The sequence below is a fragment of the Engystomops pustulosus genome, chromosome 4 (assembly GCF_040894005.1).
Source record: "Engystomops pustulosus chromosome 4, aEngPut4.maternal, whole genome shotgun sequence".
Taxonomy (NCBI): Eukaryota; Metazoa; Chordata; class Amphibia; order Anura; family Leptodactylidae; genus Engystomops; species Engystomops pustulosus.
Window position 1 is genome coordinate 54,475,790 of NC_092414.1, and position 23,647 is coordinate 54,499,436.

General features: G+C 38.2%; 1 protein-coding gene across 18 annotated transcripts in view; it reads right to left on the reverse strand.

Moving 5' to 3' along the window:
• TENM2 (teneurin transmembrane protein 2) overlaps window positions 1-23,647 on the reverse strand; it is a 1,545,179-nt gene that overhangs the window by 37,570 nt on the left and 1,483,962 nt on the right. For all 18 annotated transcript variants that reach the window (XM_072145937.1, XM_072145941.1, XM_072145939.1 and 15 more), the window contains 7 exons: window positions 23,061-23,180; window positions 22,130-22,391; window positions 17,722-17,989; window positions 15,878-16,021; window positions 12,867-13,116; window positions 9,582-9,602; window positions 1,901-2,133 (listed from right to left, as the gene is read on the reverse strand). In XM_072145937.1, the coding sequence (XP_072002038.1) occupies window positions 1,901-2,133; window positions 9,582-9,602; window positions 12,867-13,116; window positions 15,878-16,021; window positions 17,722-17,989; window positions 22,130-22,391; window positions 23,061-23,180 (1,298 nt within the window). The remainder of the gene's footprint in view (window positions 1-1,900; window positions 2,134-9,581; window positions 9,603-12,866; window positions 13,117-15,877; window positions 16,022-17,721; window positions 17,990-22,129; window positions 22,392-23,060; window positions 23,181-23,647) is intronic.

Consider the following 23,647-nt stretch of genomic DNA (forward strand, 5'->3'; position numbering starts at 1 on the left):
CCTAAATTTAGAAAATCCAGGGTCGGGTCCAGGGGCAACCAAAATTGTGTACACCAGGACTGATAGAGACAGGTTGGAATTATATATGTGAAATTCAGTTTTTTTGTTAATAACAGCAAGTTAGAGAATGTGTTTATTATCCTGAGCACATTTTAAAAAAACTAATGTAATTTTGCATATGTAACTATTTATATATTTTTACAAAATTAATTATCCTGCTTTGTTTACACAACTCAAAAATAATATTTATATTGTCACGGCGAGGACGCCGCCGCCCCGTCACGTGACGTGGGGTGCAACTGTATGGGTTAATTTAGCCTACTCAAACTTGCGCTCACCTTTCACTCAGGACACAAATTGAGCCTAAATCACACCTCATACAGCTCCAGCACCCCCCAGACCCGCTGCCACCACGTATTGCATTTATACTGGGACCAATAATTATCCCACTCTACATCAACTCTTGCTCTCAAGCAGTCACCTTGTCACACCACTAGACATGCACACTCAGCACTCTAGCAGTCACACAGCTAACCACACTTCACAAGGCTATGAGTTCGCAGAGCATACAGGGACCAAAATTAAAGTGAAAATCTTTAATTACAAAAAGTTGATGAGTGCATAAAAAAGATGTAAAAAAACAAAAGAATTACAAAATAAAATTACACACAACACAGTTATAAAATAAAAAGGGAGAAAAATAACAGAAACTTACAACTTAAAGTAAATCCTAATTCCCTGGAGGTGGGAGAAATAAGGAACACACTCAGCTTGTCAAGCACCCCCAAAAAGTGAACCCCAATTCCTGGATTTCATATTGTTTTATATCTTCTCAGTTTGATTCAGATTTCAGAACCTCCCATTCATTAATTAGACCAGAAGGTCATTCAGGATTGGGAAAGTGTTAATGAGGGGGAGAGTCCAGGAATATTAAACAGTTCTTTGTTTCCAAATCCCTAGATGCAGGGGTTGGGGTAGGTGCAGAGGAGAGGTGACCAAATGGCTTTTGAGGTCACCACAGAACATTCTGCAGGTCAGAGTTTATCAGGTTGTAAGGATCTCTAGGATGTTGTAAAAGAGGCCTGGACGCTTCATTGGATGCCATATATTTCAACAAAGTTTGTAATTGCCCAATAGTTCAACAAATCTTACACATTCAAGAATAATGTTTCCTTGACATATATATAGCACCATCATATTCCATAGTGCTCTTGATGTATTGGCTTTTTTTGTTGTATTAGTCTATTACCATCATATGAAAGATAACATTTAACCTAATGAAAGGTGAAGAGCATAGGTTTTCTACACCCTTCCCTATCATAATGGCTTTTTCACTGATCAGAGAGCATGCTAAGACAAGCTCCTGTATTCATGGACTGTTTTTTTCTATAAAATCCACATGGCTGCTGTAAAGCATCAGTCTAAATGCTGTTAACAGCTTAAACAAGATGGCCATCCACAAAGTCAATGATAGAAAATACACACAAATCAGGATGAGATAAATTAACAGTTGTCACTATATAATTTTAATTCAGAAGGAAACCTAGATCTCAAGGTCAATGCAATATTAAAATGTGACTTAGAATAAGTATGTACCATCACCAGTAAAATATACACCAAAGTAAACAAACCCCATTAGTAGAAAAAAAACAATTGTTGTTTTGCACATGATTTTATATCAGCGTAGATAAAAACCAATAGTTCTACGTATCTATCTACATATCTAACTCTACAACTTTTTTTTCTTGGACTCTTCGTGATGAAAATAAATTATGGGCCACTTTAGTTTAGATATTTTTTTACATAGTTGTAAGATGTGTACATAATAATGTTCTGTGGTCAATTCTAAGTATTAATATTCATGTCTAGCTGCACCTAGTGCATTCTGAAATCTACTTACCTCGCGGGTTAGTCAGGATGGCATCCACAGCCTTCCCTCCATTACCACATCTAGCCTCATCAAAGGGCATACATTGTTCTCCATTGCCAGCAATGACTTCTAAATTGGTTGTTGCATCTTTGGCCCCTGTCAGGGACTTGATTTTGTAAATTCTGCGACTGTTTGTGTCAGACAGATATATTGAGCCTGACACAGGATCAACCGCCAGATAATATTTATGTCCTATGTTGTTGCTTCGAGAGAGAAACAAAAGACAACGATTAGTCGACGAGAAGGACTTCCACTATATAGTACAGCAGTACGAGAATTGATGAGGTTATAAAAAGCCACTATGTGACATAAGCTGAATGACTCCTTAAGATGTGGGAGTGCCAGTAAGGGCGCTATCCGACAGAAACACCTTTTGAAGATAAGGGCATTTTCTGTGTGATAGTATCCTGACAGACACTAGGAAAGCTTTGCAGATAAGTCTCACTGCTTGCATATGGGACAAAAAATACACAATAGAAAAGAATATAAATGGACATTTATGTTACAGTAGCAACTGTAAAAAAGACGATCAAAATTATACATCAATATTACTTTATAAATCTGTAAAAGGCAGAAATTAAAGGAATTGTCCTCATTTTTCTCTGTCCAGCTTCTGCGTATGGTAAAGGGAGGTTGGCATGGTGTAGTTTTGTTCAACAGACCATAGTGTAGCTTTAAAACATGTAACACTTTTAAAACGCACTTTAAGGGGTTGTCTAGAATTTGTATAAACTCTATTCATGGGGGAATAACCCACCAGCAATTCATCTAGGCCTCATTCACAGTAATTTTACAAGATGTGTGTCCAGGATAAAACATCAGAATGGTGTTTTTTGTGTTTCCTTCTGTTTGGAAACTACTTTTAAAGGGAACTTGTCACCTCTTACATACCCCATAAACCACAAAAATTACTTTATTCATGACTGCTAGGGCTATTGCCCAGAAGCAAGTGTTAATGTCAGGTCCAAAAGGTCAGAAACCGGAACAGAAGTGACATGCGGAGTTCAGTTCCAGTCTCGGGCTTTGTGGGAAATAGGGCTTGATATGACAAATCACTGCTTGTATGGCTCCTCAACTTTGGTCTTTTTATGAAAAAACAACTTGTATTCCTCCTGTGATTAAGCAGATATAAAGAGGCAGGGGAGCACAAGCGTTCAGATTGCCTCTGCCTCCTCCACATGGTGCACAGTAGAAGCACATGTATAGTGTACCTCTGCAGCCAGCCACGGACATGCAGGGCTGGTGCTGGACTGACAGGCCCAACGCTCATGCTTGAGAATTTCAAGACGACACAGTGAGACTGAGAAGGGGGATAAGGCTGAGCGCCCAAAAGGAGGCTCTGGAGCTTGACTGCATGCCTGAGCTCCCCCACCCCCTTGACTCTATATCTGCTATAACATGGTAATAATAAAAGTCGCTCCAATCTAGAGAGGCCCTACTAAGAATACTTACACACATTGCAGTCATGAATTAGTTACGGTTTGAGGTTTATGGAGTATGTAAGAGATGACAGGTTCCCTTTAAAAAACCCAGGCAACCTTTTCATATGCATGAAATTTAAGCATTGATATTTAAATTATTTTTACCATTTTTCTACTCACCAACTCCTAAGTTGGTTGCCTTAAAAGGGTTATCAGTTGGGATTAGAAATTGCAGCACGGAAGTTGCATTCCCATGTTTTTCCCCCAAAATAATTATATCATATTATATCTAATGTGGTTTGTGCGGCTACTTAGGACTCCTCAGCTAACTGTTAACAGTTTCCAGGAACTCCAAATAATGAGGATTTCAAAACTGCTAGATTTACCATTTATAGAAGATGGAGCTTACCCGATATATTACCTTATACCCCTTGGAGTTCACTAGATGAACAATCACTCACGTACAAACATTTACATCTCTATGATCCATTGTGCTCTTGAACCTACCCTATGCCTTTATATAACAAAAAAACAAGACCAACAGTAACAAAAATGGAATTCCTCATCAGTTGTATGCATATTTATTATATGCAGATATATAACAGCTTATCATCTTCTATTATTTTGCGGCGGACATAATAGTTGACGTTGGCTCATTTAACATCATTCTCGACAACAAAGTTGCTGGAGTTTGTAGAAATCAGTCTGGTAGAGTAACGTAGTACTTATGTGTTGATTGCTGTAACATCCGCTGGCAAAAATTAGTAAAAACTGGTCAGTACGGTGGCGGTTCAAGACCTCTGCCCCGATTTGCTTATCATAAAGAGATGGCATCTATTTCTGTCAACCATCTGCTAATCCAAAAAAAGTGTGAAATCCAATCTTAATCTCTCATCAAATTTCCATTGAAATGTAACATAGAACATCTGTGCTTACATCGCTTCATCAAATGCAAATTGTAATTAATTCTACTTGAACTATTTTTTAGCCTTGCTGGTCAGTTGATGGAAAGTTTTGGAAAAGAAGCATATGTTGGATTAGAGAGGGAAAAGGCGTTAATTTACTGTTACTGTAGCTGTAAATCATTTAAAAACGCATCCACTTTATAGAAGACGTTCCAAGCAGCTTTAATTCCACCACATTTGTCCGTGCAGGCTGCATTCATTTTCCATGTTTTGCTTTAATCAAATTAAGCTGGAAACAAGGTTTTTAACTGCGACACATGGTGTATGTTTGAAGTAGGGAGGACAGATTTAATGTACAGTTTAAATTGTCTTCAGTGAAACGCATTGTATTTTTCTATAAAATTTTCAATACAATTTTTTTTTTGTCAGTTTGGCCCCTGAGCTAAGATCAATGATGGAACTGAATGGAGTTACAAGTGCAGAAAAGTTTAACAAAGTGGATAGTTTCTGATCACTGGTGACCCCAGAGGTCAGAATAGGCCTCACAAGTTTCCTCAAGTATGCAATGTAAAGGGAGCACTGGTGTGATTCCTGACCTGCTCTTCATTAACATCTAGGGGCATTCCAGGAGGGCTTTCTCCCATAGACCCATAGAAGGGTATAAAGTTGAACATGGGGCACTTCAGAGGCCTTTTAAGCACCTGTCCCTGTGACTGTGTGGATAAGCATGAAGAAGCAAATGATCCAGGCCTCACTATGGCAGATAAAATCTTGTGTCAAACCTTACTGATTTCCCATTACATGCGCAAGATTCGGCAAATACACCAGCAATAAAAAAAATGATGCGCTTCCAATGCTTAACTACATTCTCAAAGGAAATCTACCACCAGAGTTAAGGAATGTAAACCATGCAAACCTACCTGCTGCTGCCCCCCCCATCTCTCAGGATCCACTTTTATATAAGCTTCTTATGCCTTTGTTTTAACAAAAAAAGGCTTTAAAAATATGCAAATGAGCCTGAGGGGCTCAGGGTTCAATTCACAGCTATGGAGCCCGGAGGCCCTCAGGCTCATTTGTATGCTTATTAATGTCTTTTTTTAAAAGAAAATGAAAAACCGGACATAAGCAGCTAAAAGAGGAACAGGTACTGCCAGAGGGGGCACCCACCAGTAAGTCAGTATGCTTGGTGTACAATCTTTCATCTTGGTGGTAGATTTCCATTAATCATGGTTATTCAAAAATTCCTTTCCATCCTTGTTAATTTCTGTTTCCGACATGGATAAACACATCTGATAAGAGGCATATCATGAGTAAAATTTATTTGTAAGATTTTTCTGTCAAAGTAAGTTCTGAAATTGGGTTGGATGCTCTATGCTCCCCTGCCTGTGTCAACTTTCTGTGTGTCCCAAGACACTCGGTAACACACCGTAAGAGAAGTGCGGTGGAGCATAAAAAAGCTTGGTCTTATTATGTTATTGACCCCAGTAGATCCCTCTTCAGAATAACTCCCTTAACTTTTCAAGTTTAATTCGCCTACATTTCCATACTTGTGCATTCAAGGTCTCATTGTATGTGAAATAGACCCTTGAATCACCATGAACTTGAAACTTTACACATGATTAAAACAAGTTATTGTCCTAGAAACATGATTATGTGTAACAATAAGCTATACTGTTTGCTGTTCTGCGTTTTATACATTGTTGAGTTGATGAGCAAATACACACGTTATACAATAATGGTGACCTCTGACACCTCACTGGATATGAATTTAAGAAGTGAGAGTAGAGTTCTTTTCTTGCAGAAGATTGTGAAGAAACCTTTATTACTTTCTTCGTAGAGTTTAGTGTTATTCACCTCTGCTATTATGAAGTGTCAGTATTCAAGTACTTCATGGAATTGCAGATAGCACAACCATTTTTGAGCATGTGTCAAGGTAAGTGTAATGTATACAGGAGTCAAGGCCAGGAATATAGCTCCAGCAAAATATACACCCACTCTCAGGGTCACTTGCAAACGAGAACACAACCTTGTGGTGGAATATGTATTGTTTTCAAGGAGAAGCTGATATATTCAGAAGTTCCTGGAGATATGAGCCCTAGAGAATGAAGGTATATTGTTTGCTTGCGGAAACTAGCATTGTGCTGTCTTAGTGAGGACAATAGCTGCCATTTTCACTAAATACTCTTGGAACTGGTTTCTGTAAAAACCATGTTGCCATGTCATTTACATATAACCCCCCAGTTTTTCTTAAACATACTGTTTTCTACATATTGATATTTTGTGTTACAGAACTAGAAAAATGTTTTAACTCTTGTTTACTACGGTATGTATCTGATGGCCTTCTACCTTGTATGTGACTATTATGGCACAGGCTACTGGTGAGATGTAATGGCTACTAAGGAGCCTCTCCCTTCTCAGCCATACAGCACTGTTTAATTTTAGATTTTTACAAGACTCTTACACAAAAATATGACAACTGTGTACTATGGAGGTTTAAATATTCCTTTTCTATTTGTTGTCTTTCAATTTTTTTTAATGTTATGAATCATATGTGCTATTCAATGTGTTGAAACTGTTCTGCCAATGTCTGCTTGGAAAAAACCTTCGGATGAAAAGCTCTAGCCATATTCAATTTAAAAACGCCCCTTTCTTTAATTCTGAGGCAGCAACTTACCCTATTTAATACATCCACAGAACCAACGATGGATGTGTTTCGGATGGAGAGTGGGGATTGTTAGAATATCTGTTTTCTGATTGGGGATTCAGATAACGACATAATTGTTTTTATGATTATTTCAAATCAATTTTCTGTCCTCTGGTTTCAAAACTGTGCCACACTCTCGAAAACAAACTTGTCTACACTTTACCGTCAGAAGATGTGACCTTATAGCCTAGCCGCCCTAATGTTGCCTTAAAACAAAAAAATTACCATTCAAGTAAAAAAAAAATCCTGAACAAATGTATCTATCTATAATCTATTATATCTAATAGATATCTATTTAGCTATAATCTATTAATGAAATGCAAAGCATCTACAAAAATCGAAAACGAGTCAAATAATTTTTATCTAGAATTTTGCATACAATTAAAATTTAGGGATAAAAAATTACTTTGGCTGACAATTTCTTTGAGGTCAATACATGTTGTAAAAAAAATAAAATGTCATCCTCTTTTTAACTCAATGTCATGGTGACATTAGATCCCTGCGAGAGATATCCCATTTCGTGATGAAATGCTGGATAATAGCAATACTGACAGCTCCAGGATTAGAGATAAAAGGGATATCTCTGGGTGGTGATGAAAGAGTTATATGGAGAGAAGTGATTACGGAAATGATGAAGACAAACCAAGATTTAATAATACATTGAGTGGATAGAGTCAGATTGCAAGATACTAAAACCGTTTCATCGTCTACCACACTGCATGGATAACATCACAATGTGGGACCATCATGTCTCTCTCTTTTTCCGAATATATATATATACAAACACATATACAAACTATGTATGGATTTCAGCTAAAAACACAAACTAAGCCATCTGCCTCCAAAAATGTAGAGTTAATTAAGCTGAAGCGTTAGCTCAGTGATAATGTCACTGCTTGTATTTAGTTAAGTGAAAGGTTCTCTAAATGATCGGAGAAAGTCTGTTTCATTTAACCATAGTAATCAGACTGCACATCCAACATTGCTAAATAGCAAAGCAGAAGATGAAAAACTGAGCAAAACATAAAGCCCCTGACAATTAAGTTGCCGCAGAATATTTGCTTGGTGTTGTCACCGTAATGCAGCTTTAATTAAGGATTAAAATAAAAAACCAGGAAAGCTGTCTGCGATGGCCCGCTAATAATCCTGACATCACTACCAGATTACTGAGTTGTGTTTTCTAAACCTCTGGTGCTATGTATGTACCCCAAGCAGTGGCTTGTGCGCTTCTAGTATTCTCAGATACTGATCCGCACTAAACATAGCAATGTCCTGATCGGCTACTTTTATATAGTACTACTATATAATATGCAATGAAATTGTTCAGTCCAATTTGGGCATAGGTACTGGGCAGTACCATTGTTTTTTCGCACCATTCATGATGCAAGATTGGGTGGTATAATATGTCTGCATAACACAATAAGCACTTTCCAACAAAAAGTTATATAAAAACCTCCAGCCAACAGTTATTTCTTACTGGTTAAATGAAGAGAAGTTTTATACTAATGTGCATGCCGATTACTGTAGAGAGTATTCATGCACTTCAAAGAAGCAATATAGAGAATATTAATTCCATGTATAGTGTTCAGAGAAAGTGAACCTCATTTACATGTCAATGTGTATGATCTAAGTAGTAAAGATCCCCAAAATGATGGCATCAAATATCAAGAAGTACAAAATGTTTACATTGCATGTTGCAAATCCTACAGCAATTGCACCTGCACATTCAGAGCTCACTTTACGTGTCGGTTTTTGAAATCTGTGCATTGTTTCCAAACTTTAACTGTCTTCACAGATGACTATTTTTGGTATCTCTTATATACAAACGATCTACTATAGTTTTTAAACTGCGTGTGGCATATCTCAGAGAAAGTGAACCTGCATATTAAGAGCTCCTTTACATGACTGTTTTTTGGTTTTATGTGTCGTGGATTCCCATGTATAAGTAGTTGCTATATACAATTTGAAACTACTTTTATCAGGTTCTGTCTCCAATGGAGCTCACAGTCTAATTTGCATGATTCAGACACACTCACATATAGCATACACTATTGTACATAGAATGGACTTGTTGTCTACATGGGACACAATGCATGTCTTACCAGGTCAGAGCAATTAATTGCTGATATACATCTTACCAGTATCCAGGATTGATAAATATCAAGTATATTGTAACCAGGGACACTTGACTAGTAATGCTCTCTTACTGTCAGCATATGGAAACGCTGCCTTCCATCTTTTACCCTTAACAATGGTTTAATTTGATCCTTTTCATAATTACTTATGAACAAAACAACTGCCACTTAGCGCTTATGTGCTCATAAAACAGTTTTGTGACACAAGTAATAGCAGAAAGAAATGAATGTAGCTGAGGAGGATGTTTGAGCAGCACAATTATATGTTTGGTGCACAGAGCCGATCTAATAATGAACAATGATAATGGCACAAAACAACTTTACCACTAACATTAAGTATAAAACAATGAGTGTCTACGGGAGGAGGGGGCAGTCATTAACTGCGGCAATCCCTCATTTAGAAACTTTGCTTTCTATCGCAATGAGATGGACAAAGAGCAAATGAAAAGAAATGCACCATTGTGCGATTCAAAGCCAAAGCCTTACCTATGTTTAAATTCTTTGTTTCTGTGGCCGGAAAAATGGATCGGAAACAAAAAAGGAGAAAGAAAAATAGTGAGTCAATTTTTAAAACGGCACAGAAAAGTACATTGGATAATATGTTTGATTAGATTAAAATTACAGATAATTTGCACAATATTAAAATAAAAACTCCTTTTACTTTTTTTCATGAGAACAAGTGCGAAAAACCAAAGCTTCGTATGATTAGTCAGTCAAGCTGCTAGGAAAAAATATGTCCACAAGTCTATGATCAGTGATGAATGTTGCCACACTGGCCTGGATGAACAACGTACTGATCGCACCCGGACGATAAAATAGCTTTTGTGGCACATCTTACTGTCTAAAAGGGGTTATGCAATGTTAAAGGGATATTTCCTGATTTCTCTATGCATTACTTATGCTTAGGATAGGTGATCAATATCAGATCACTGACCCCTCTGATCAGCTGTTTGTAGAAGTTGTTACAGCACTTTTTCTTCCCAGGCTTCCTATATATTGAAGGCTTATCATGAGAATAGGTATTGTTATATACAAATCCCAGCATATCCCTATAATGCATAATACAATGGTGGTGATTGAAATATTACTTGATCCCTATACAGTGTGCATCGCTCTGTATGCTAGCTTTTAATACAAGGGTTAAATTGTCTACCAGTACTTGACCTCCATTGGGATCTGGGAACAGTGATTTATGTTCTAAATACAGGTTGGAGTATCAATTTCTTTATTTTCTTAAGTCATAATGCTTGTCTCTGGTTCTGACTACTTCCCATGGCTTGTCCTGTATACAGACAAAGGATCAGTGCTCAGTAGCTGTAGCTGCAGACTGATCTTCTCTTATACTGTCCAATCAGTGGCAGACAGGGTGTGATCTCTCTATACTCCTCTAGATGCCATGTTCATACATTGTGGTACCAATCTGCATATGTGCAGTTAACATTGCATTTACAAAACGTGAATTGTGTTACAAAATGAATTGCGTTTCCAAACCTATTGAAAACGTGAGCGCAGTGTAAACTCAAATGTATTGTAAGCGCACGTACAATGTAAACGCATGTAAATATAACTCATACGAATGTAAATGCAGCACCAAAGTCATGCACATTCCATGTAAACGCACCACAAACACAACATATATGGCACGCAGACGCAAATGCCACGCAAGCGGAACATAGACGCAAATACAGCGAAAATGTCACGTCAACTTGAATGTTATGTAAATGTGCCGCAAATGACATGAGAGCAAATCCAACGCAAAAACTATGTGAATGCAACATAAATGTGATGCCTCATAAAAGCAAGTGCCACGTAAATGTAAACACGATGCAGGCGCAACATAAAGTGCAAACGCCTTTTAAATACAAACTGCATGTAAACAGAAGTGTTAAAGCGATGCAAACACCACATGAAAGCGACGCAAATGCCACCCAACTTTAAACGCGAATGCAACACAAACGCCAACACAAATATAAAAGCGATGAAAATGTCACACAAACATGACGTAAATGCAAATGCCACCTACTGTATACATTAAGTGTAAATGCTGACATCACATAAGTGTAAAAATGATGCAAGCGCCATGCAAAAGCATGCGCCACATTGAACGCAAGTGCTACCAAAGCTCCAGACAAGTGCCATGAAAACCAACTGCAAACTCAACGCCACGTAAACGCAAATGTGATGTAAATGCAAACACTGTGTAAACATCATGTTTGCGGAAATGTAATGTAAATGCTTCTATGTTACAATTTCTGTTTACATCGTGCCTGTGTTTACATCACGTTAGCATATTTGCATGTATGCTAACTTTGCAGTAACATTGCATTTGCTGTCACAGCACATTTGCGTTTACATTGCGTGTATATCCCATTTAGTTAGCAATTTCATAACATTGTACATGTAAATGCTGTGTACATGCAATGTCAACAGAATATTAGTGTGTGTGAACATGGCCTATAGATGAGAATCACAGCTCACTAATGTTCATAGTAGCTTTGACATTTCCTGCTGCTGATTGGACAGTATGAGAAAAGATTAGCATAACACACGCCTCCAGTCCAAGCCCCAGTTCCTCCTCTCTGACAGAACCGAGATTTTAATGCTCAAATACCGGGACTAATATCTCTACAAACGTTGGGGCTACAAAGAAAATTCAAAGTGCCCTTGAATCTATGTAGCGACCCCTACATAATCTCTACATTTGTCAGCTGGTGAAAGGTCCTCTTTTAAGACACAAATAGTACAGGCGGTCCCCTACTTAAGACAACCCATAGTTACAGACAGACCCCTCTGACCTTTGGTGAAGCTTTCTGAATGCTTTACTATAGTCACAGATTGCAATAATCAGCTGTAAAGTGTCTGTAATGAAGCTTTATTGATAATCATTGGTCCCATTACAGCAAAAAATATTTAAACTCCAATTGTCACTGGGGCCAGTTGTTATTTCACATTCATAATATCTGCACCTCTGGACCCAAGAAAAATAAGTTCCAGCAAGTCAGTATTGCTAAAAGAAAATACCTGCCTCCATTCTCTCTCACTGGCCTGATTTACCATTCAGCACTCTAAGAAAGTTGTGTGGAAGCTATAATGGAGGTCATGCTATCCATAATTCATGCTGTCATGTACAGGCGATAAAGAAATGTCAGACTCTATTATTGACTTTGTAGATGACACCTCAAGGACTTGCCCTCACAAAAAAAATGTTTCAACAGGTTTCTTATGCTTAATATAAAGGTATGAACTACAAAAAAACTGCAGAAAATATCAAAATCTTCAAAGAGGTTAAAAGAGATTTTTCTCCTGCAGAGGGCATTGCAGAATAAACAAGCAACACAAATCATGTACAGAAAGTAAATGTGCTGTACACTTAATGGATTGTCTTCTGACAGAGATAAATGTCATTCTCAGTCCATAGGACATTAGCAAAGCTCAAAACATCTGTTCAAAGTGTCACTTTCTCCTTCACTGATGAGGAGGCCGGTAGCGCATCCCTCTGTAACACAGCCCAGGACTCCCCCTCCCGTGGAAATACCCTTTCCGAGTTTGGAATATTTTAATCACGTAGTATTAGTATGTGTTTGCGATCACTCACAAAACAGTTTGGGAAAACACACAATTACAATACTTCAGTGTCTCTGTGTATTTGGCTTGTGACAGACTAAAACCTTAGTGGTTCTGAGTTGTGTCAGGTCAACTATAAAATTCATATTAATAAAAGCATGCTGCCTGACATTCCAGCTAACTTTTATGTCAAGATTAAAATCTCACCGAAGTTCCAGAATACTGGTGACATTTCTGGAGGGAAATATGCGTCGTATAAAATTAAAATCTCCCACAAAGAGGCTTCCATCAATTCCAACTGCTAGAGCCACCGGAGCCAATAGCTTATTCCCTTCGGCGAGGCCATTGCAGCTCGGGCAAGATATACTTCTCCTCCGCCCGTTACCCATAATGCTCGTAATGACTGCAGGTTGTTGTGATAGGAACTGATTTTCTCCACTGCCTTTATGCAGGATACCTGGTAAGATAAAGATAGAATCAATGATTGACATGGCGGAAGAAGACCAAGTTGAATATATATATATATTCAGTATATATGCTGCACATAATAAGCTGCTACCAGACTGCTCAATTCTCCAAGGAGGAGTTACTGTAATAACAAATGTGGGATGTGTAAGCAATGTGATAAATTGGGGACACTACCTAATTAAAACAATGAAGCCGCCAAGTGTCCTATGGCACTTTTGTGACTAGGAAATAATACTGTTTGGTTAGCGGGAAGAAGCAGCAGCTGGGTACAGCTACAGTGAAAGCTTAAGCGTTTGGTCCTGAGATTTTATCCACAGATGTGCAATGAGAAAAAAAGCACTTGGAAAATAATGTCCTTAGTCAAAACAGTGGGGAAGTAAATTAACACCTAAATGTCATTTAGAATCCAATAAGTATAGCTATACCCACCAGCTACTCCTCAAACCTCCATAAAGCCACAATTATAGTTGACACCATTACATTAATATGTCATGAGTGAACACTGGAGTGTCTGACTTTACAATATACCAACACTGGAGAGTGGAAGAGGATAATACTGCACATAATTAGTTGAATTGTCTGCCTAGAGCTAAAATTAAAGTATGGGAATGGTAGTTGTCGTCTGGTATTTGGGGATTAGAAAACCAAAACACACATAAAGAGGTGGAACCATGCTCGGATAGTTCATGACTAAATCTGGAATTCTAGCAGTCAATTTTTCACGTGGAATACTGATGACTAAAACGGCAGTGTCTGTGAGCACAACTAGGGACGTGTCAAATTTGATTTTTAGGAGGAAGATTGGCAGAAACCACAGCACTGTAAAATAATTAGCATTTGTAAAACTATGACACTAGAGAAAAAAAATCTATGCATAAAAAAACACCAAAGCTTTATTTAATTTACAAGCATTCACAATAAATGGGCCAGTAAATGCAAAATAACGAAATGACAGTTAAAGAAATGTCATCCTTACAAACATGTATAAATAAAAGTCATGAATATCCAATTGTTAAAGGGAACAATCAGACATTGGCTTAATAAACCACTACCAGTTTGTTCTCAAGCCGCAGAACAGCTTCTAGATCATGGTTTCTATTGTGGCCTGGTGTGGTGGTATCATCCAAGAACTCAACTTTGAAGTGCGATATAAATCGATTTTATAAAGTCAAGGAGGCAGAACACTGCAGTCAAGCTCCCTGCCTTAGAATGCCCCCTTCATAGTAATGAATTATTGCCCTTGAAGTCATGATGTCAATCACAGGAGGAGGCAGCATTCATAGGCAGGGAGACCATGACTTCAGTGTAAAACTCACAGCCTTATTGACTTTATACAACCAATTTACACCTCCCCTCAAAGTTGATTTTCTGGATGATACATACTGGTAGTGGTTTATTAAGCCACATTTTGATGACCAGTTTTCTTTAAGGACCCTTGGGGATCTTATAGCTTCCAAAAAATGTCTCTATAAGCCCTCATTCACACAACTGTAATGGGGGTCATGGTCTAGTCCGTCTCATTGTACCTTGACAAGGCTGCTAGTCTTTCAATGGAGAGGGGAGGGGTAAGGAATGCTCACTCCCTCTTCCTTCCCCACCCAGTTGTTTGCTTGTACGGAATCTGGTTCGGAATAGTGCACTGCCATGTGAATGAAGTGTAGGAGACAGATTTTTTCAGATCATGTAGAAGCTAGTTATCAGAACTGCACTGTATGTTGAACCACTATAGGTGGAGGTGGTGTTAAGTAGAAAGTCGGTTAAGTCGGTTGAATATGGAAACCCCCCTGGGTACAACAAACAAAAGATGAGATGACTTTTTAAATGCTACCATTTGGTGGACTGCAGGGTTGGCTCCAGGCCTCAGTCGACCCCATTGCAGTGATCTCACATGTGGGGGCATTAAAAATTCAGAAACTAAAACTTCTGTTCCCTCAAATATTCCCTAGTTTATGATACCAAACAGCCTCATAACCCTCATGGTTATTTTATATACAACCCCTCATGGTTATTTATAGACAGCCCCCCTTACCTCCTCTGGATTCATTTATAATGCCATATGTGGCCCCCAAACAGCTTTGAGCCCTGGCACTTGCCCATGCAAGCTCAGTGCTGGCGCCAGCCCTGTTGGACTGTATGGCCTCTTGATCAATTGTTATAAGATTTTTTTTATACATTACATAATGGCGGTGGTGGTATTTTCTACTTTCACCGCCATTTTCTGTTACGGAGTTAAATGCTGGGAATAATTTTTGTTATATTTTTTTAATTATAATTTTTTTTTTTACTGTTTTAGACCCCATAGAGTTCTTTAACCCTAGGTTGTCTGCTAGATCTACAGGATAGCAGTAAATGGGGATTTTGCACATTGTAAAAGAGTGGCTAAAATCTGACACCCTCGGGTCTTTGTATGACCCGAGGCGGTCATGCTAACAGATCACCCAACCCCCCAATTACGTCGCGATCTAAGCCAATATGGCGGGTCCCACATGCCACAAGCTTTTTAAGGCTAACGCCGGCAATCTAAGGTTAACCATTGAGTGTACCTGAGCGATGATAAGTATGTGTTCTTTTTTTTCTTGCCCCCGGGAGTTTTCTATATTCATGGAAAACACCTTTGAATTAAGCCTTCTATTGAGTTTTAGGCACTGGTAAATTGAGTATAGTCTACAGTATGTCATTTCCTTACTGATACAACACTTTTATTTCTTATTTTTGAAATTAATACACATCGTGTTATTTTATTTACTCACCACTTTTAACATTCAGTATATGGTGCTTGTCCAGGGACCAGCCTCCAATGTTTGAAGGATCCAGTTCAAATCCTTGTAAGACCGCTGTTCTTTTCTCCCATAAAATAAGACCAAGGCACGTTTCATATTCAAAGCCAACAGAGACTGCAATAAGCACAAGGCACAGCATTAAATCTAGCCGTGAAGACAGAAGCGGAGCTCCAATCAAACATGTGAATTGTAAATATGACAAGACAAAAATAATACATATTAGTATAAGTCACAGCCCTTTTTAATTATGTACAATGACAGGAACGGTATGTGCCATTTAAAACAGTAGAAGAAATGGATGCTGAATCGCTCTCTGAAACATGGTGAATAATCTAACAGAAGATAATATATAAATCAGAACATTTTGAATAATGGAGAACTGCCGCTACTTTTTTTTCTCCTTTTTACGGTTACAGTTTAATAGTTCATCTTCTTTCAATTGCTTAGAACATTTGCAGTATTGTGATAAATGATGCTATCTTCCTTTTGTACTTTTGTATTCTACACAGAGGTTGTGCTGAAGCTGAATTTCTTAAAGAAGAGATCTAATGGCAGTTTTGGAGGTTTTAACATCATAAATATATATCTTAATTCATTTTCCTTTCCAATTAATTTGTGAAGCAGTAATTTGGAGATGCTCTCTCCCCAAAGGTCTTAACAAGATATTATTGTGAAATTCCACTTAACATCGTCTGTTCGGAAAGCACTATAAATGGCTTTGTTGTGTTTGTGGTTATAAAATTAGATGTGAATGAAAGACTAATAGGAAAGCTTTTAATGACTAGAGAAGTGATTAAACATTCTTGTCCGCAAATTTTCCTCTGTTCATTTTGTTTCATAATGGGTATTTCAGACAAAAACAATGCCCCCGAAAAGTTGAGCTAGGCTTACTTTATAGATTTAATAAGTGCATTCTCTAGGTACCATATATACTCGAGTATAAGCTGACCTGAATATAAGGCTCCTACTTTTACCACAAAAAACTAGGAAAACATATTGACACAAGTATAAGCATAAGGAGGGAAATGCATTGGTCATAGCCCCTTGCACCCAGTATATAGCCCCCCAGCATTCCCGCAGTATATAGCCAGCCCCCTGCCCCTGTATACAGCCAGCCACCTGGTTGCTATGTGAGGGTTAGATATTCTGAACTACAATACCAAAAGTTAAAGGGGTTTACCAAAAATAAATATATTGATGACCAATGCTACAGATTGGACCTAAATATCATATTAGTGGGGGTTTAACATCCCATACCACTAGTTGTTTGCGGTTGTTTAAGAACAATCACTAGCCTATGGACAAATTCAGATCAGTCCATAATCATAGATAAAACTCCAAAAATGCTCCAAAATGAGACATTTCTTTCTAAAGGGAAGGTTATGACTAAGGACGTCCAACATCCAAAACATGTCAGATTACAAGTGCTATACAGGGGCACATGTTTTAGACCATTTTAAATAAATGTGGTGTTTTTAACAGTATTGTGCATTTTTTGCCTGGATGCAGGATTTTTCGTCTTCAGTTTGGATTTCACAGTACTTGCCTGCACACAGTCTTCTGTGCATCTGCAAATGCAGGTGGCAAGCAGGGGGTTGGAGCTGAATTATTTTAGCATTTTTTCACTATTTTTCTCTGTTTGCATTAGAATTGTCACCGGGTATGTTAAGTTACTGACTTGGTATAGTTGCAAAATAGTTTTGTTACAATGGTCTCTGCCGAGATGTAAGGAGCTGATTTAACCATCTACCTTATTTAACAGAGTATTTGCTTTTTTAAACAGAGGCTTAAGGCAAAGCAATATCAGAACGCACCTACTGCATCAGATAGTCCATACACCTTTTGTCCATATGCATCATTTTTATCCCAGACAAATGTATATGCCAAATTTGGAGATGCCTGGAATGTCTTTTGGAATAGGTGTCCTTCAACTGCTACCATCAAGTGAACTTTAATGAGGTTAAGTGGAACAGTCGATTGTGTCATAGTTATCTTCAGCAATGACTTGTATCCGGGGGTTCGAGAACTCAGATAGCAAAGTCTTAGGTTTGAGCCTGGCATCTCAATCTCCTCATGGAGAACCTAAAATATGAAGACATTTGAAGTCAATTTCACAATCAATAAAGCATAGTAAAAACAGAGAGCTTTTTTCAGCCGCCTACCCATCCTTTATTTTATCGAGAAACAAAACCCTTAATAACTTGCCTTTTATGTTATCTCTATTTTGACTGAAAATTACTGTGGTTTTACAGTACTGTGGTCTTTTAAAACTAGGACACTGTTCTTTTCTATTTTTGATATTTTTGGGGGTTGTACATGAAATTATCAAAACATAGAGAAAATGGAAGAAATTCAACGGGGGGATTTACTAAGACAGGCACTTAGTGCAGCACTCTTAATATCCCCCCCTTTGGCTTACTGCATGTCAAATTTACCAAAAGGCTCTAGCTTCTTAGTATATCTGGTGGTTAGTATTTGTGCTAGAGCAATCTCTGCATCTGATTTCAGCTCTAGCCTCGGCCAGAAAATAGATGGAAGCTATAGTAAACATGGTAAGTCGGGTGTCCATATGTCTGCCCGACAACTGGTGGGCAAGGCATAGTAAATGTCTACCAATGAGTTTTCTGAACCTATAAATATACAGTAAAGTATTTCAATGTGTCTGAACATTTATCAGATGATGCCACTATAATTTATCAGTGTTCTGTGCAGCACAGGTGCTTTAATGTATCCAAAGCTTGAGTGTGTAGTATTAAGAATGTAAAGGACCAATAACTTCCAATAGGTTCCTTTCCCTTCCACCGGCACTCCAGTCACTATTTTACTACAAGGTGTAAGGTAAAGTTATTACTTTACCAAATGGACCTGTGATGAAGTCATGATCACATGACCTGCGAGGGAAAGCAGTGCACAGAGCTGCATCTGTGAGTTGAGGGGGGAGATATGATAGGGAATAGGGAAGGGGGAGAACATGGGGGGCTGTGTGGGCACATTACTTACTGGGGGGCTGTGTGGGCACATTACTTACTGGGGGGCTGTGTGGGCACATTACTTACTGGGGGGCTGTGTGGGCACATTACTTACTGGGGGGCTGTGTGGGCAAATTACTTACTGGGGGCTGTGTGATGACATTACTTACTGGGGGCTTTGTGGGCACATTACTTACTGGGGGGCTGTGTGGGGCACATTACTTACTAGGGGGGCTGTGTGGGCACATTACTGTGCTGTATATACCCTAAGTAAAGTTGTTATCGGCACAACCACATGTGAGGAGGTTATGTACAGGAGGGGGCATTACTGTAAGAGCACTAAAATTGCATTGGGGCCCGTGCCCCAGGTCTTTTACCACTCTAGCACGTCCCTACTCTCTGTATCCACAGTCTACAGTCATTTCCAGAGATAAGGATGAAGTGGAGAGTCAAGGAAGAGTAGGAAAGGCAGGTATAAAAGATGGATCAGTTGTGAGATGTGTTATACTTTAGGAAGGGAGATATAACCATGTAATCATATTATTGGACATCACATGAGCAACATATAAACACCAAGCACTCAGCTATGTGACTGGCTTACAGAACCATCTCTGTTACATAAAGTACATTTTACTTTCTCTGTTACAGAAGTACATGTATTTACTTTCATAACTGTACTAGTAATTATAATGTGTAAATCAGGTCTATCGAGTATACAAAAATATTTTATCCAGGATAGGTAAAATAGGAGCATGGAAATCCCATACGTTTTCACAGACAAAGCCCACTTCCTCTCCCTACACATTGCCAATTTATCAAGCTCCTTGTTATACAAAGTTATACTGGATAAATCATTGATTATACTGTGTGACTGGGTGTGTAACAAGCCCCAAGCTTTCTCTATCAGTAAACCAAACCTGGCGTATTGACATACTGTTTATGCCTTCATGCATGCATTAATGGTTGAAGACATGTATGTTCTTATTACTCAATACAGCTTGACTAAATGCTATAACTGACTGTCAATTATGGGAGAAATGACTAGGCCTGCATAAAGGCTTGCATATAGCCCCACTTTGTACAGTTCTGTCTGGAAAGTGGGGTGGTCAGGGGCAAGGCGGGGCATGAACACCCCAGTGTCTGGAGACTATAGCTGATATCTCTGGCAGTCCCGATCTAAACTGGTCTGACCTGGTGGACATTGCTTCTGGAGCCTCTTAGTATATCTGGCATGCAGAACGCTGAAGGGGTTTGGGGAGAAAATCTAGATTGACGTTCATGGCTTAATAAATTCCCTCCTTTGTCTTTCTAAAGTTTGACATAGCTTGAGGCATAACGTTTCTTGATCCAACTTTTGAAGGTGTTCATGTTTACTCTAGTGGAAAGTCAGAAGTACAATGCAACTAGACTTCTCTAGCAGCAGCTCATCTCCCTAAGGCTGGATTCTCATCTTTTATTTTTTGCATACTGCTGACGGACGGTGCATCCATTCATATCTATAGACACCACGGATGCCGAAGCGGTGCAACATTTGTTGTCCTGTACGTCTGTATCCTTTTTTTTTTTTTAATTAGTTGAGGAGAACATGAACTTCTGCGCTTTTTGTGTGCTTTTGCAAAACGTATGCAAAACATATACTTATTTTTCAACATTGGTGTCTATGGACAACTTATGCATTAAAGGTGAATTCCCATCTGTGCATTCACATTTAATTAAATTCATTTGTCATATATAAACACTTCTTCAATTGGATGTTATTAAAAAAAAATGTTCCTGTGTGAAGAGAATTTCTCATAAACATAGCCATCTTGTCCCTTAGAAACGAGATAGCTTCCCCGGATACGACCACCTCACATTTTGGCAGCGGTGGCCAGACATGCGCTATTGAGTCCTGCCTAACCACATGGATTCAGCGATCATTACCCCAGGACAGCTGTGGGACATGGAGTAACTCCTCGGCCATTTAATATTAAGAAACTTTTTGTTTCCATGTGCAATCCCTCCAGCAGAGGTGGCCGTAGCTAAGGACACAGTCTTGTTTCTAAGGGACCATATGACTACATTTATGAGAAATTATCTTCACAATAATAACATCTAATTGAAGAAATGTTTATATATGGCAAATTATTGAAACTGAATGTGAAGGCCCAGATGAGAACACTCCTTTAAGTGTTACAGCATATGCATCAATGCATTTCATCCATTTTTGTGCCCAAATATGGATCTTAAAATTCTCAAGCTTGGAGAAAAATTTTTAAAAAGTATATGTTTTCAAGTGTACAAACGGATGCCAAAGTATGTGAAGGATACGACATATACGTCAAAACAACATAGATTAGTGACCAAAAATGCATCCTTTTCTGTCTAATTTTAGACATATACGTTGCAGCATATGTCTAACGGATACAAAAAAAGAAATTTTAACCCAGCCTTGGCTACAAAGGATTGGGCATATTGGCATCAATCGTGCCTATACCTATGCCATCTTATTTATATGGCTAGCATATCTGCTGGCCAGTTGCTACTCTATTATCTTTGCAGTAAAGGGGTGTAGAAGTAAATATTATTTCATTATAAATCCCCCATAAAATAAATTATAACATATTAATAGCAGAAGTCTCTTTGTATCAGGCAGAGTGGACACTACCTCAGCATCCCCTATTGTCATTCCTCATGTAAACATTAAAAATGTGCATATACTTAGAGATATGTATATAAAGTGTTTCTATAAAAATGTTGCATTAGATTTCAGTTATGACAAACAGAACACATTTTATATGCCCCTACTGTTATTGTTTGTGTATAATTCATTGGCTTGTATCTTTAGTTTCATACAATAAAGCCATAATGGTAAAATTACGCTGTATCTATAAAAAGTTATTATAAAGTTAGGAGATTTGGTACATCATTTTGTTATGTACCAGTTAAAGATAAATGATAAACGTGAATTACAAAAGAATATATCTTTTTTTTCTTATTATCTGTTTGTGACTTTTTGTACTAACCTTTTAGCATTTTAAGGTTTAATGTATCTCTGGGAAATGCAATTCTGCCGAGATTACATTGTATTGCAAACCTTTATCTGAACCTCCGCATTCCAAGTGAAATAAACAGAAATATGGTCTTGTGATCCCTTTGAAACCATACAAGTAACTACTCTGAAATGGTAATTTGTTTGCTAAGTATTCTGGTGTGCATTATTATTTTACATTGCCTAGTTTTATGTGTTTGCGATGATGCACAGTTTGAGTACCTGTGTCTCTGGGACTATAGGGTTCCGCCTGGGTGAAGAACTGAAGAAAGTGGATAGAGGTGAAGAGATAATAACTGGATCTGGCCTTATAAAGCCACTTAAGTCACAGCTAGGAATTGTGTTTTCCTCAGTCTTCATTGCCAGAGTGTCCATAGCATAAAAGCTATTCCATGGCAACCACACCGTTTTCTCCTGGCTTATGAAAGGGGCCCTCTCAAAGTGAAGAGTTAGAGATGCTCCACCATTGGCAATTAAGTCAAACCTTCAAAAGAAAATCAACAACGAAATAAAAGTACATTCTTTTACAGCTGCCTAGCATGTCAAATTGAACAGTAGAGTCAATTTTTTTTTGTCTTTTGGCAATTCTCGATCTTCTGTGTTCTTTACAAAAAAAAACAAACCACACTGCTGCACATCACAAAAGAATATACAGTGATTTTCATTGAGTTGATTTAGCATAATCTATATTTTGAATAAATTATCAGTGCTACTATTATGAAAGTCGACAAGTTGACAGGCAGCCACGCCTCTTCTTTGGCAGAAGTCAATCACATTGCATGTAACTTTTAATTCGACAATCATACCTTGTTCAATTTTACAAATGTGCAAAATAATCTTCAGGTTTTCAAACGTGTATTAAAGCACGCAGTGTATAAACTGGAGATACTATTGGATTTTAACATTTTGAGTGCATGATTTAATTTTGTATACAATGTTGTTTGCACACCTACAATCTTCCCAATTTTTTCCAACAGCCTATGGATTTCATGGATTAGCATTTGTAGTAAAAGCCACAGAAACAAGCTTTGTAAATCTGAATAAGTGGGAAAAGTTTTTAAAGGATTCTCTGTAGTCCTGACCAAGTCTATCTTAAATCCTCTTGGCCACTGTTACCATAACATAAAGTCTCACAAAAATGAATGCTACTTACGTGCCATCCTGACGTGTTATGGTATAACCATACTTTGGATATTTCACAAAAGACACATTGACTCCAACAAGAGGGGTCCCATCTCCGGTCATGACTTGTCCTCTTATTAATGAGACAAGGCTGGAGCAAAACAAGAAAGAAAAATGTCCATTACAGAAAAGAATAGCATATGAATGGAACCTGTTGCATTTAAAGTGTCACATATACAGTAAGTATTGGATTGGAACAACTAACATCAGAAACGTTGTTTCTATAGGATACAAACAAATTATAGTTGATCGGTTCACTAGAAAACTAAGGCATCAATTTCTCTAAGGACATCTATCACTTGGCATGTTAGGGTATGTACAGTATGTATTTATATATGATTTTTAAAAAGGCTATGTTCTATAATTCCATAAGAGTACCACATATAATGGAGTGTAAGCCGTGTTTTTCAGCACAATCTCGGCTTATACTTGAGTCTATTAAAAAAAACCCTCACGATTCACCTTTCTCATGCCCCCGGCAGGTCGTCGTCTTTCTTCCAGCGGCAGAACTGTAAGTGGAGGCAGCGGACAGGCAATGGCATCAGCAGGCGGCTGACG